This window comes from Rattus norvegicus, chromosome 4 (assembly GCF_036323735.1).
Source record: "Rattus norvegicus strain BN/NHsdMcwi chromosome 4, GRCr8, whole genome shotgun sequence".
Lineage (NCBI taxonomy): Eukaryota > Metazoa > Chordata > Mammalia > Rodentia > Muridae > Rattus > Rattus norvegicus.
The window spans coordinates 171119187-171132820 of NC_086022.1; the positions used below are offsets into that span (position 1 = coordinate 171119187).

Sequence of the window (13634 nt, forward strand, 5' to 3'; positions counted from 1 at the left end):
ATGTAATTTTAAGGACTGGGGAGATGGCTCAGCGGTTAAGAGCACTGACTGCTCTTCCAGAGGTCCTGAGTTCAAATCCCAGCAACTACATGGTCGCTCACAATCATCTGTAATGAGATCTGATGCTCTCTTGTGGTGTGTCTGAAGACAGCTACACTGTATATAATAAATAAATCTTTTTTTAAAATGTAATTTTAAGTTTACTAAAAATGAATTGTCTGAAGGTCAATGGTTGTATTTCAGAAACAAGTACTAAAAGTTTGAAGTTTTAGTTTGGTTATGATTAAATGAAGCTTTAACATACACTGTGTATATATGTATATTATATGTTTTATATATTATATGTTTTATATATATTATATATAATATATATGTACACACACATACTAGGTTACCCAAAGTAGAACAATTACTGAAGCTATTTAAAAATATAGTAGTTTTGTAAATTTTAAATATGTAGTTAGAAAAAAAATCAGGCTGGAATGATTTAAGTCATAAAATTAAAATTTTATTTTTTACAAATTACTTGATCTTTGTGCTATGTTTGAATATTTTACACTTATACATTATGAAGATTTAGTATGAAGTTAATAATCTTAACTACTCTGGGATCTTTGTGACTTCACTTTTGCTGTGGTAGATCAGTCTATAAAAATTTATCACTTAATGTTTGTTTGTTTAGTCATTTCTTTATTTTTTTCCAAGACTAGCTTTCTCTGCCCTGGCTGTTCTCGAACTCACTATGGAGACCAGGCTGGCCTTGGTCTGCCTGCCTCTGCCTCCCACGACCTGGGGTGAAAGTCATGTACCATCACTGCCTGACTTTATGTTTTGGTTGTGCTGTGGGTCAAATCCAAGGCCTTAGGCATGCTAAGTACACACTACCATGTCCAGCTACATTCCCCAGCACAATGCCTGCTTTTTTAACTTAGATATTATGACTATCTCCCCATTTTAGTAATCTAAAATGCTTTTTTACAATAACATAATAATGTATTGTTAAAATCTTAATTATCAGATATTTTCAGTTTTGTTAGTAATCAATCAGTGGCTTAATTTACTCATTCATTGAGAAAATGTCTCCCTGTGTACCCAGGCCATACTAGAACTTGCTGTATGGAAGCAGATGTTCCTGCTTCTGCTGGGTCAGTGCCTGGCTCCAGTGCGCTTTCTCAGTGTCTGAAGGTTATTTGTATTGGATGAGTGCACTATGGCCTCCTATTCAGACAATTTGTGGCTCTATTTCTGTTCTCCCCTCCTCCCCACAGCTGTGTCGATCTAGCTCAGGCTGGCCCAGGCCCTAGGCTGTTGTTCCTGCCTCAGTCTCCTGAGTGCTGGTTACTGGGACTGTCAAGCTACCTTGTTGCTTATTTTTCTAGTAGAAATTTTGTTGTGGTAAACACATGGTGAACACAGGTCATCATTTTTAACAATCACTGTTTAAAATTGGTGTTTCTGTGTGGGGCAGCGGTGGTACACAACACAGAAACCCTGTCTTGAAAAAAAATGTAAAAAAAAGTCAGTGTTTCTAAGGGCTTTGACAGAACAGTCATTTGCAAAATAGAACGTGTAGAGAGTTTTAATTTTTTTTCCCATGGGCATTTCTCACACACCAATTGAGGGTAATCACTAACTTTTAAGTAGTAAAGTCCATTTTTTTTTTCTGTGAACCGAACTGTTTTCAGGTGTGTGTGTGTGTGTGTCTTTGTGTGTGTGTGTATGTCTGTGTGTGTCTCGTGTGTGCGTGTGCGTGTGTGTGTGTGTGTATGTGTCTCTTGTGTGTCTCTCTGTGTGTGTCTGTGTGTCTGTGTGTGTGTCTCGTGTGTGTATGTGTGTGTGTGCGCGTGTGTGTGCGCGTGTGTGTTTCTGTTATGGACGTTGATGTTCCTTCCTGCTTGTCAGCAACAGCTATGCCAACTTCCATATTTATTGTAGCTGTTATTAGGGTTTTTTTTCCCCTAATCTTTCAAATTTCTTTTGGCTTTATGTCTTGAGAATTTTCATTCTATTTAGTTGAAATATCTCTTTTGTTTGTTTCATTTAAGTCAGGGTCTCATTATGCAGCCCTGGCTGTTCTGGGCTCACTATGTTGCTTATTTTTCTAGTAGAAGTTTTGTTATTTCTGGAATTTACAGGAATCCATCTGTTTCTATCTCCCTGGGTGCTGGAATTAAGGCCTGTGCAACCATACCTACCAAAGGTGGATCTGCCTTTTTAATTTATGATTTGTTCCAGAGCTTCTCTGTAGACAAAGTATTACCTGTTGTGAGATGAATTTTTCCATTTTATTTTCTTCTAGAATATCATGATTTCTTAAAAGTAATCATTTTGTGTGTATGACGTGTGTGCATGCTGTGTTTGTTTATGTGTGTGTTTTCTTTTCCTTGGCTTCTGTGTGGACTTTAGAGTACAAGCTCAGGTGACTGTCCAGGTTTCTTCATTTGTGCCAGGATGCCTTAATTGCTTTGCATCAAGTTCACCAGCCTAGTTGACCAAGGAGCATCTGGGTGTTCTCTCTCTTTATGTGAGAGCTCTTGGGTTAGGACACTTGCACTGCCAAGTCTGGTCTGGGCTTTCAGCTCAGGTCCTCTCATTTCTCTAGCTCTATTGTGGTTTTTTCCAGGCAGTGTTTCTCTGTAACAGCACTGACTGTTCTGGGACTTGATTTGTAGACCAGACTGGCCTTGAACTCACAGATAGCCACCTCTCCTGCCCTCCCTAAAACTGGGATTAAAGGTATACACCACCACTCTCAGCCTAGGTCTCTTTATATTGACTTTTAAAATTGATAAAGTGCATGTGCGTGTGTGTGCATGTACGTACAGATACAGGAGTTTACCTCCTTGCAGAGAGGGTCTCATTTGCAAGGAGCTCACCAATTAGACTAGACTATCTGGCTAATAAACTCTGGGTGTCATCAACCTCCCACAACAGAGATGACAAGTGCGACCACTACCCTCATCAACCTTTTATGTAGGTCCTGGGGTTGGAACAAAGGTTCTCAAAGTTACAAGGTGTTGTACGGCCGTACAGTACATTAAATAGTAGATGAGTGTTTTTATAATGCTGTTATATACCATTTAATTGTTGTGTTAGCTAACATTTGTTTTTACAGATGAACATTAGATTCTTTTGGTTAAATCAAAATGACAGTAGTCTTTGTTTAGAGTTATATACAGCAAATTTAAATTTGAGGAATTTTTAAATCATACACTTCTTCTAGACTCCTAAAATGTACCTTTTTTAGGAAATGTTGATCATAGGAAAAACTTACAATATTCCTATGATCATTCAATAAGATGCCATGGTATTGTTTCCTAAGTGTTGATAGAGGGATAGATTCTGAGAGAACATAAGGCTAAGTTTCTGGGTTTTTTGAACATGTTGATGAGAAAGAAAGAGAGTTAGAAGCTGGAAAAGTAGGTTCCAAAAGAAAGTATTTTACAGTCTTCAAAACCATTATTATTTTAATCGGTGGAGTTTTGAAAAGTTATTTACTCAATGTTTGGCCAGGATGGGACCAAATTTATTGCATAATAAATACAAAAATAATTTTATTTGGGAGCATTAAATTGTTAAACTTTTCATACTTTCTATACATTTGTTATTTCATTAATTTTTTTGTGTTGATTGTAGTGGCATATTAATTTTGTTTTGTTTTTTGCTGGCCTTAAACTCACAGAGATCCTTCTGCCTTTGCCATGTAAGTGCTGGGTTCAAAGGCATGCACCACCATACCCAGCTCATATTTTATTAATTACTAATGATAATTATACTTTTATCATTTTTTTTTTTTTGGTTCTTTTTTTTTGGAGCTGGGGACTGAACCCAGGGCCTCGTGCTTCCTAGGCAAGCGCTCTACCACTGAGCTAAATCCCCAACCCTCATTTTTATATTGAAAGGAGTCTGGTTATTGCCCAAATACTTATTGAATTTGTAGAGTCATGAAACGAAGAAAAGAAATAAAGAGAACTCAAATAGTAAAATCTTCCTGGCTTTGTGAAAATGAACCTGGGAAATAGACATCAAGTGTTAAGAACCTGGCATTTTATCCTGCCTTTGGGTCTTCTAAAAGCAGACTTACTTAGAAAAATTTAATCGTTTTTCTTTTTTAATGTTTCCTTTGACCTTAGTTGAGATCTTTTCAGCTTCTAGTGTATTACGTACAGCATTTGTGTCCTTCCCCTGGGGCAGGACAGAAGTGCCCGCAGAGAAGGACTTTGATGAGGAGCAAGGCACAAAACTTGGACAGGGGAGTCACTCGTTAAGGGTTAGAAACAAGAGTTTGTCATTTTCTTTTCTTGTTCCTTTTCTCCCACTTGTTTTCTTTCTTTTTCGTTCTTTTTTCCACTGTCTCTTTTTTCCTTTCTCTCCTCTCAGTCCCACTCTCCCTGCCCCTTGCCCTTCTTGCTTCCTGCCCCTTTCCCTCCCACCCCCTGAGTGCTGGTATTACAGGCAGGTACCTTCTTGTCTGGAGACTGAACACGTAGCTTCTTGCATTGTAGGCAAGCACTCTGCCGGTTGAGCCGCACCCCAACCTTTTCTGTCTTGTTTTTTCTTGTGTTTTTGTTATTGCTGTTTTGTTTTGAGACAGTCTTACCAAGTAACCCTGGCTAGCCTGGAACTTCTTATGTACTTCAGGCTGGCTTTAAAGTCACAGACATTCATTCTCTCAGCCTCCTGAAGGCTGATTAAAGAACAGACTTGGAGACAACGTCATGACCTATAGCTTAGTCTGGTTACAAGGTCATCACCCTCATGCCTTGTCCTCTCTGCTGGTGCTCACCTTAGATCTTCAGGTCCAACTCTGGAAAACACGAAAGAGTAAAGATGGAATGATACAAGGAATTATTTGTGTATTATATTTGTGTAATTTTCTCCTTCCCTACCAGATTTAAGTGATTTAAAAGTTGGAAACGTGGCTGGGGTGTAGGTGAGTTGGCAGGATGCTTGCTTGATGTGCATGAAGTCTTGGATTTGATCCTTGGCTCTGCATAGACCTTGGCATGGTCTTGATTACCTGTGACCCCGGCACTCTAGAGGTAGAAACAGCAGATACATTCCAGGTACAGTTGGGATAACGTGAGACTCAAAAATATTCAAAGATGAATCAAGTAAATGAAAGACAAAAAGGACAAAGGCAGAGAACCTTTCTGAACCAGTTAGAACACAGTCAGGAGCTGTGGTAGTTTGTGTTAGATCTCGGCAAGTGCCTGCTGTGTCTACAGTTTTTCTCTCTTTGGTTTTTATGTTTATTTTTTCAGTATTGGGTATTAAACCTAAGGTCTCATACATGCTAGGCAAGTGCTCTAATACTGAGCGAGCGCTATTGCTATCCTTCCTTTCCCTGAGATAGACTTAACATCTATTTCTCTTTCATAGGATCCAAGTTTGGTTATTGACACCTGTAGCTCTAGCTTTAGAGTATTTGACCTCCTGCACTCACATGCGTGCATGCATACATGCATGTGCAACCCCTCCCTCCATCCCTCCCTCCCCTCCTTCTCTCTGGTCTTTATAAAGCCTTAGCAGGTTATGGTAGCCCAGGCTCTATCCCTAGAGCTCACTTAAAGTTGGAAGTTGTCATCTGGCTTACCCGTGTGTGCTGTGGCATGTACTCCTCACACACATAAGACACTTCTAAAAATCCTTATGGACAATGGTCTTGATACTGATAGAACTGAAATGTTTTAAAAAGTAGTTTAGAAAAAAGTTGGTTTGATAATGTATTCATAAGGAATTTATACATTTAGAAAAGTTAATTATTTATGATTTTTTTGTATGAGAGTCTGGTTTTTAGGGCCAACAAAAGACTAAACAATCCACATGATTATTATGGTCATGGGTTTACAGTGAATCTCTTCATGGTGAAAAAAAGTCAGCTTTTTCCCATTAGTAATTCTATTTGCTAGTCTAGAAAGTGTATTATTATTGAAGATGTTCACCAGTATGCCACCAACATAAGTCTCTTACTGAAAACATATAAACTGACTTATAAAAAGTAAGAGAGGGTCTGTGAGATACCCCAGTAGATACAGCTGACTGCTACCAAGCCTGCTCACATGAGTTCAATTCCTAGGTCCCACAAAGAGGAAGGGAAGACTTGACTCCTGCAGATTGCCCTCTGACCTCCACACATAGCCTGTAGCATGGGCTAGCTTCTGCTTCCCACCCAAAAGGAAGAGAGAGAGAGACAGAGACAGAGAGAAACAGAGAGACAGAGACAGACCCCCTTATTCAGTTTAATCATTTTGAACACTGTTTCTACAGAACTAGTCTTAAGATGTTTCTGATAATTTAGCTTATTATCTACAAGATAATTTTGAATAATTTTATCAACCTTAAATAGTACTTTCACAAAGTTGTCTGCTTTGTATTAATAATAACATGAAAATTCTGACCTAGTCCCTTGATACAGATGGTAATTCATGAGAGTAATGACTTGTTTACATCACAAGTTTCTCTGGCCTCTCTTGTATTTAATTTTAATTTTTGTTCAATATTATGGAGGTTTCTTTTTCTTGTAGGACTCATGTTTCCCAGATGCCACATATTTTGATTGACTTATTTAGTCTCTGAGGAGGAGGAAACTATAGTATGTAGTAAATTTTGTATTTTATTTTTAGACAGAACATGTGAGATATTTTTGTGAATTTTAAAGATCATCTATGTCAGAAAAATATTCAGTATTTTAATGCTTGTGATAGTTTGGCTGGGTATAGAACTTTAGATCGAAGTCATTTTTCTTTGTTTTGCAATGGAAGATTGTACACAGGAAGCAAGTGCTCACTAGTGGTGTACACTGGAAAGTTCTTAAATAATTTCATTGGTGATATTGTCTGTCATTTGGCCATTCCATTTTGAATTTTTGTGTAGACACTCCATTTTCTCTCTACACTTCGTCTTTTGCTGAAGCAACTTTCTTCAAGTTCATCAGTTTTTTTAACTGAGTTTTTCATTTCTTTTCTCTCTTTTATCCCCCTTTTCATCTGCCTGCCTCTGCCTCCCTGAGTGATGGGATTAAAGTCATACAGTACTGCCACCTGGCTAAATTTTTTATTTCTTATGTTAAATTCTATTTTTCATTTCATATTCTTCTCTGGACTGGAAAGTGCAACTTTTTTTCCTTCATATAATAGGTTTTATAGTTTTCTTCCTGATGTGTAATGTATAGCTAACTCTATCTTTTGGCATTTGTTTTCTGTCTCATGTTAAAGGCTTTGATCAAGTTCCTTTTTTGGGGGCTTATTGTAATGTGATAGATAGAAGTCAGTTGAAATACCTAAATTTAAATAGATTTAAACTTTTCTCTAATATGATTTTGGGGAGTCATTTTTGGTGAGTTCCTCAAAATATGTGTCTTGGGTTTTGTATTGGTCAGATTCTATGCTTCCCCTTTTGTAAGTTTGTGCACATGTATATATGCACACATATATGTGTGTGGGTGCATATTAACATACACTGCATGTGGAGGCCACATGGGTTAGGGTTAGGGTTAGATTAGCAGATGTCACTGTCATCAATCACTTTTTACCTTTTTATTTTCTTTTGACATAGGGTCTCTCATTGAACCTGGTGCTTTCTAATTCAATTCAACTAGCAGGCTACCAAGCCCTGTCTCTGCTTCCCAGCCCTGGGGTTACAGGCCCACCTCCCAGCCCTGGGGTTACAGGCCCCCCACTGCCTCACAAAATGGATGCTGAACCAGATTTGTGGCAATCATTTTACTGCTGTCTCCACACAAAAGATTTTCATTTTTATGCATGGATAATAAAGTTCTGATTCATGGAGAAAGAGGATTAAGAGTTTCTTCAGTCTGTACTCTTGTCAGTTTTCTGTGGTACTCTCTCTTTACTCTTTTCTTTCTTTCCTTTCTCCTCTTCCTCCTCCTCCACCCTTTTTTTTCTTTCTTTCTCTTTGACTGTTGTTTTGTAGTTGGAATCCAATACCTTGTAAATGGTACACAAAATACAATGTTGCTGACCCTCCTACTATCATTGTAATTGGGGATCCAATCAGACCTTGCTAGGTTTAGGGAAGACTAGTGTTCACTGGTCTGTTTCTTTGATAAGGGCATCTGAGTTCTTACCGATCCCCATAGCTTTGGCCATCTGTAGAGCCCCATCTTACTTTTATTTAAAGAAAATTATGCCGTGGAAAAAATATCATTACTGGCTAGGAATAAAACTCAATGGTAGAGTACTTGCCTGACATGGGTAAGTTAAGGGTTTGATCCCAAGTACAGAAAAATAAAAACAAAAGTACTTAAAACAACAACAACAACAACAACAACAACAACAACAACAACAACAACAACAAAACTAAAACCAAAACCAAAAATACCTAAAAAACAAAACAGAAACACAAAAAAACCCAACAATGAAACAACAAAACCAACAACAACCACAAAAAACCCAAAACCCAAAAAACAAACCTCCTTCCTGTCTACAATTAAGGGAACGGAGTGAGCGGTAGAGAGCTAAGTATCTTTAGTTTGTATCTTATTTATTTTTAAGTTACAAGCTTATTCTATTTTATGGGGTGGATATTCATTGCATGGGTGTGGAGGGACATTGAGGTATTTGAGGGAATTGATTCTTGCTGTCTATCATGTGGGGCCCAGGGATTAAACCTAGGTTGTGGAGCATGTTGGCAAAAACTTTACTGGAGGTTGCCTTGAGGGAGATGCATGTCCTTTGAATTTGGGTCCAAGCAAGCAAGTAGGTTGAGTCTGTAATTGCTACAGGGGGAGGGACAGGGCCTTCAAAAGGGGGATGGGGTGAGAAAGTGGAGTGTCAAGCAAGCTGTTTAGATTTGTTTAGGATTTTGGTCAGTAACCTAAGAGAGAAAACAAAGTTACATTGTTTGAGTTAGAACCCTGGAAAGCTAGTGGAGCAGCAGCGTTGGTCTGGTTTGTATGCTAGAGCCTTTTATGTCTTTTTAAAAGGAGTTTTTAGTAATTTACACACACGTTATTTCACTAATGTGGTAAATTAAAAAATAGTTGACTCATAAATCTCCTCTCTCATTGTACTTGTGTAATTCTTGCAAATGATTATAGTCTCTGGATATGAAAGCTGGTGATTGTAGCACTTGGGATGCTAGACTCTTGACATTCGCTGTAATATGACTTTATGATTTACAAGTTCATTAGACCAGATTCCAGAGCAGAGCTGTCCTGACTACAGATGGTAGTTGGCACATGCTTGCCACACTGCTGTACTGAGATGAGACGACTGTGACAACGTTTGCTACTTTGTCCTTGTGAGAGATGAAATGTAAGATTGTTGTGGACCTAGTTACCCAAAGTTAAAATCCTTTCCAAGTCATTTATTTTTACAAATAAATGATGTGGCTTTGTAACTGATCTCATCTAAAGTTTCCTAAAAGATTACCTGTGACATTAAGTTAAGCCATGCTAGACTTAGAAATAGTAATAGAATTTAAAAAGTAATTAAGTTATATGTGAAAATGTTGTAATGAAATCTGCTATATTCTAATTAAGAAATAGGGTGCTGCACAAGCCTGCCCTGAGGTCTGTCCCTGAAACCTACTTCCTACTCTCGGAAGGAGAGACCCGACTCCTGGAAGTAGTCCTCTGATGTCCATGCATAAGTCATGGGCATGCATATGTGCTTCTGCATGTGTATACACACAACAGCAGCAGCAGCAGCAGCAGCAGCAGCAGCAGCAGCAGCAGCAGCAGCAGCAAGAACAAAGTGATAACAATGGGAATACAAAGTTGAAATCTTTCTATAGCTGTTTTAGAACTCAATTATTATGCAAACAGTAGATGCTGCAGTTTTTCACAAAACTAAAAATGGGAATGTTCTGTATAAAAGGTGTCTTTACCACATTGGACTGCAGTCTTATAGGAGAAAATTAGGAAGGAAAGAGATACTACAAGTAAAGGTTCACAAAATGCACAATTTTCTCAGTTTTTGTGTCAGAAACAATGAGAATCTTATCGTACTATGTAAGTTGAGATAGTTTTATACTATTGAATGGAAAAATGATCTTCAAATGGAAGACAGATTAAGGTACAGTTTCTGATTTAAGTAGTATATGAAGAGAGTGTTGAGGTGTGGTCAGTGCCATGGAGATAGGAATTATTGAAGCAACTGTCCTAGGTTCGGGGATGGACACACGGTAAGGGTGGTGGAAGGAGAGGACTGTCAGTGATAACTCTGAGTGGTGGGTGTTCTAGCTCATGTCTGTTACTCCAGGACTCTGGAAGGCAGAGGCAGGAGGAATACTGTAAGTTTTAGGCTAGTCTAGGCCTAAAGAGTGAGACTCTGTCTCAAACAAACAAAACCCGTTGAATCCAGAATAGACTTTATCTGTTGAGTTGGCTGTTTTTCTGGGACACAGAACAAAAGGTGTGAGGCCGCCATCCTCCTTTGTTTTCATTAGGAGAGAGAGGACCAGTATCTAAAGAGGTAGCTCGAGCCGTGTGCTTGAGTGTACAGCTGAGTTACGTTTCAGCCTTTATTAAAGTGTGACTGTTATTTAAGTCTCTGAGCCTGTTTGGGTATCACAGGTTGGTGGTAAAGCCTGTCCTTAGAATCAGTAACCACTGAGAGTTAGTGTTCTAAGGCTTACCAGATCAGCTGTGCTTTGCTTGCTTGTAGCATCTCACCCTATTACGTTTATGTCCATTAACCATCCAGCCACAGTGTTGTAAGGCTACTGAGACTTGGCCAGTTCTAGCCGGCAGGGCCTACATGCAAGGGGATTGCAAATTTGAGGGCAGCCTGAATGTACAGTGGATTCAGGGTTTGTGAGATCGTCTCAGAAAATAGAAAGTAAGTGACCAGAAGCACGGAACGAGCATGCCCCAAGCCCAGGCTTGCTCTCCAGACTGGAATTTGACATGGCTTGGATCACGTGTAACTTCTGTTTTGTTTTCTGATACAGCTTTCAGGACAGTTTTCACAGACATTATCCAGTTCATCTCATGCAAAAGCAAATCATGTCTCTTTCAAGACTGAGTAATAACAAATTTCTTATGTAATATATCAGGCGTATACAGAAGTAGAATAAGATAATGAAGCACGTGAATTATCATCTCTTTTGGCCAGTCTTATGTCTGTCACCTCTCTTATACCGTAAATACCAACATTTAGATAGCACAACACAAGAGAACCCAGCTTGAAGAACACTGTGTGCGAAGAATGGGGAGTCTAGCTCCAGAGCTGGGAGAGCCTGGGAGGCAGAACAGACCCTTTGGGTGCCTTGGGGCCTTTCTTCTGCCAAGCCAAATTTGCTAGGAGTGTTCTCAGATGCGGCTTGATCCACCTATCCACTTCCAAGAGGGCTGTGCCCTTTGGCCTTCCTGTTTCCTTTCGGGCAGTCTGCTATCTTCATTGGCTTTTTCCTAGTACCAAAGCCTTGGTAGCTCTGTGTACTCTGGGAGTGTGCTTGTGCCATTCAGACTACAAAGGGATGTTTAATTTAAGAGACATTACTAAAATGTGCTTTGTTGACACCTTAGTTTTTAAGACTGTATCTCTCATTCCAATTAAAAAATGTGGTTGTAAATTCAAACCATTCTGCTAGATTGAGCACGTTTGAAGCTTAGATTTTTGTCAGAACATTTTAAGTAGCTTGAAATTAAAATTAACATGATCAAATGAATATAGGATTTAGACAGATTTGGCACTCTTCTTGTGATGGCTGTGTTAAATTAAAGGTAAAAAAGAAAAAGTGAAAAGAAAAAAGGGGTCTTGAGTGGGGTTCGAGGGTTTGGCTTTCTCCTCCCTTTTTTTCTGGACTGAAATGGAGGCTTTCTTTCAGGCAATTCCCTGGTGTTTGCTCTGTGTGATTTGGCTCTATCTCTGTTACTGCTAATACATGGCCTGGATTTCAAGTTGTTTGGGATCGGAATGTGCCCTGACTCTGTACTGCAAGTCCGGATTCACAGGCATTTTGTTGCAAAACTGGCTTGCTGCCTTCTCTTTTCTTTTCTGTGTCCTAAGTGGCTGCATTGTTTGTTGCAGTATATGCATTAGCTATCTGTGTTCAGTTCTTGCAGCCTGACAAAGTGGGAGGGGCTTTCTTTGATCCATGGCTGAGTTTTCACTGTGTGAGTTCTTTAGTGCACAGTGCAGCCATCTTAATTACACTTGTGTGCAACTGAGACTGTGCAGCTGTCTCAAAATGGCTGCTAAGCCAATCTCTGGAGCTGCTTAGGCAGCAAGTAAGCCCGTGAAGAGGCTTGTCACATGCACCAGGATCTGAGGTAAGAGTCAGGAAGCTTTTGTCTTTAACACCACAATTAGAAAACATTGGAACATGACCAGGTTTGTATAGGCAAGAGAATTCGCTTATGAAAAAGTTGAACTGTTTACTAAGACTTGTAAGCTTATATTAGAGAAACAGTGTGTTGGGATGGTGAGGTCAAAGGTTAAATTCCTGTGATTTCTCACCATTTTGTTGTCATTGCCAGAACATTTGATCACCACAGTAGTGCTTTTCTGATCCATGCGGAATTTAATGTTCCTTGTGTATTTAATAATTAATTCATCAGATATTTGTAGAAATTCAAACAGTGTATTGGGTATTTTTTAAGAAGCCATAAATTAGCCTTGTTTAGAAAGATTTTCTGACTTTTAAAATGAGGTATTGTATGGTAGTTTTATACATAGAACAGAAATTTGCTATATAAATCATAGAAAAATAATATTGTGTTTTCTGTACTATATGCTCCAGTGCTTTCTCACATGCTGTCTATTTATAGTAAATATATATTTATTTATATATATTTATATTTATAGTATCATTTTCCTTAAGTTGCTTTTTGTTTGAATTGACATTTGGATTTAGATTTTAAATTTCAGAATGGTTTTACGTAAAGACCTCTGTACTTTTTTTTAAAAATCTAATGCAATTTGATACCTAGAGAGCTAGAATAAATATTGTTTTAGTTAAGTGGCATTATTATATTTATTTAAAACTGCTAACACTCAAATTGTAAATTTGAAAAAGGTTTTTAGCATTGTAAAATAGAAATATTTGCTAAACTACTGTAATATACAATTTTACGGTTACCTAGCAAATTGGGAGAATAATCCTCTTTCTCTTCCCCTCCCTCCCTCCCTCCCTCCCTCCCTCCCTCCCTCCCTCCCTCCCTCCCTTCCTCCTCTCTCTTTCTCTCTTTCTTTTCTTCTTTTTTGAGCCACAATCTCAGCGTGGCCTGCAGTTGCTTGCCCCTGGCCTACTGAGTAGGTGAGGCTTGCCTGAGCCCCTGACTCACCAGTGCTTAGGTCACAGGCTCCTGTGCTGCTGTGCACTCCCCGAAGTGGACATGAAGTTCCACTTGCATAATTTGGGTAGAAGAACAGTTATATTTTAAGCACTGCTTAAGTTGTAGTAGTTACTAAATTATTTTTTGAATGCTGTCATGTATTCCTGTTACTGTGTCAAGGGAGTAGTTTAAATATGTTCTTGATGAATATAATAGAGAACAGTTCTGTATGTTTGTTCTTTTCGGTTCTTTTTTTTTTTTTTTCCCCCCGGGAGCTGGGGACTGAACCCAGGGCCTTGCGCTTCCTAGGCAAGCGCTCTACCACTGAGCTAAATCCCCAGCCCCTGCTTTTTAAAGATATATATATATATATATATATATATATATA

The 13634-nt window shown here is 38.7% G+C and overlaps 1 protein-coding gene across 3 annotated transcripts in view; it reads left to right on the plus strand.

The window, feature by feature from the left end:
* The window catches only part of Atf7ip (activating transcription factor 7 interacting protein), an 85750-nt gene that overhangs the window by 2065 nt on the left and 70051 nt on the right, over nt 1-13634 (plus strand). For 2 of the 3 annotated variants that reach the window (XM_063286153.1, XM_063286156.1), the window contains exon 1: nt 9050-12241. The exons of the other annotated variant lie outside the window; for it this stretch is intronic. In XM_063286153.1, the coding sequence (XP_063142223.1) occupies nt 12225-12241 (17 nt within the window). In that variant the 5' untranslated portion in view covers nt 9050-12224. Of the gene's footprint in view, nt 1-9049; nt 12242-13634 lie in introns of those variants that run through there. 3 annotated transcript variants of the gene reach the window in all.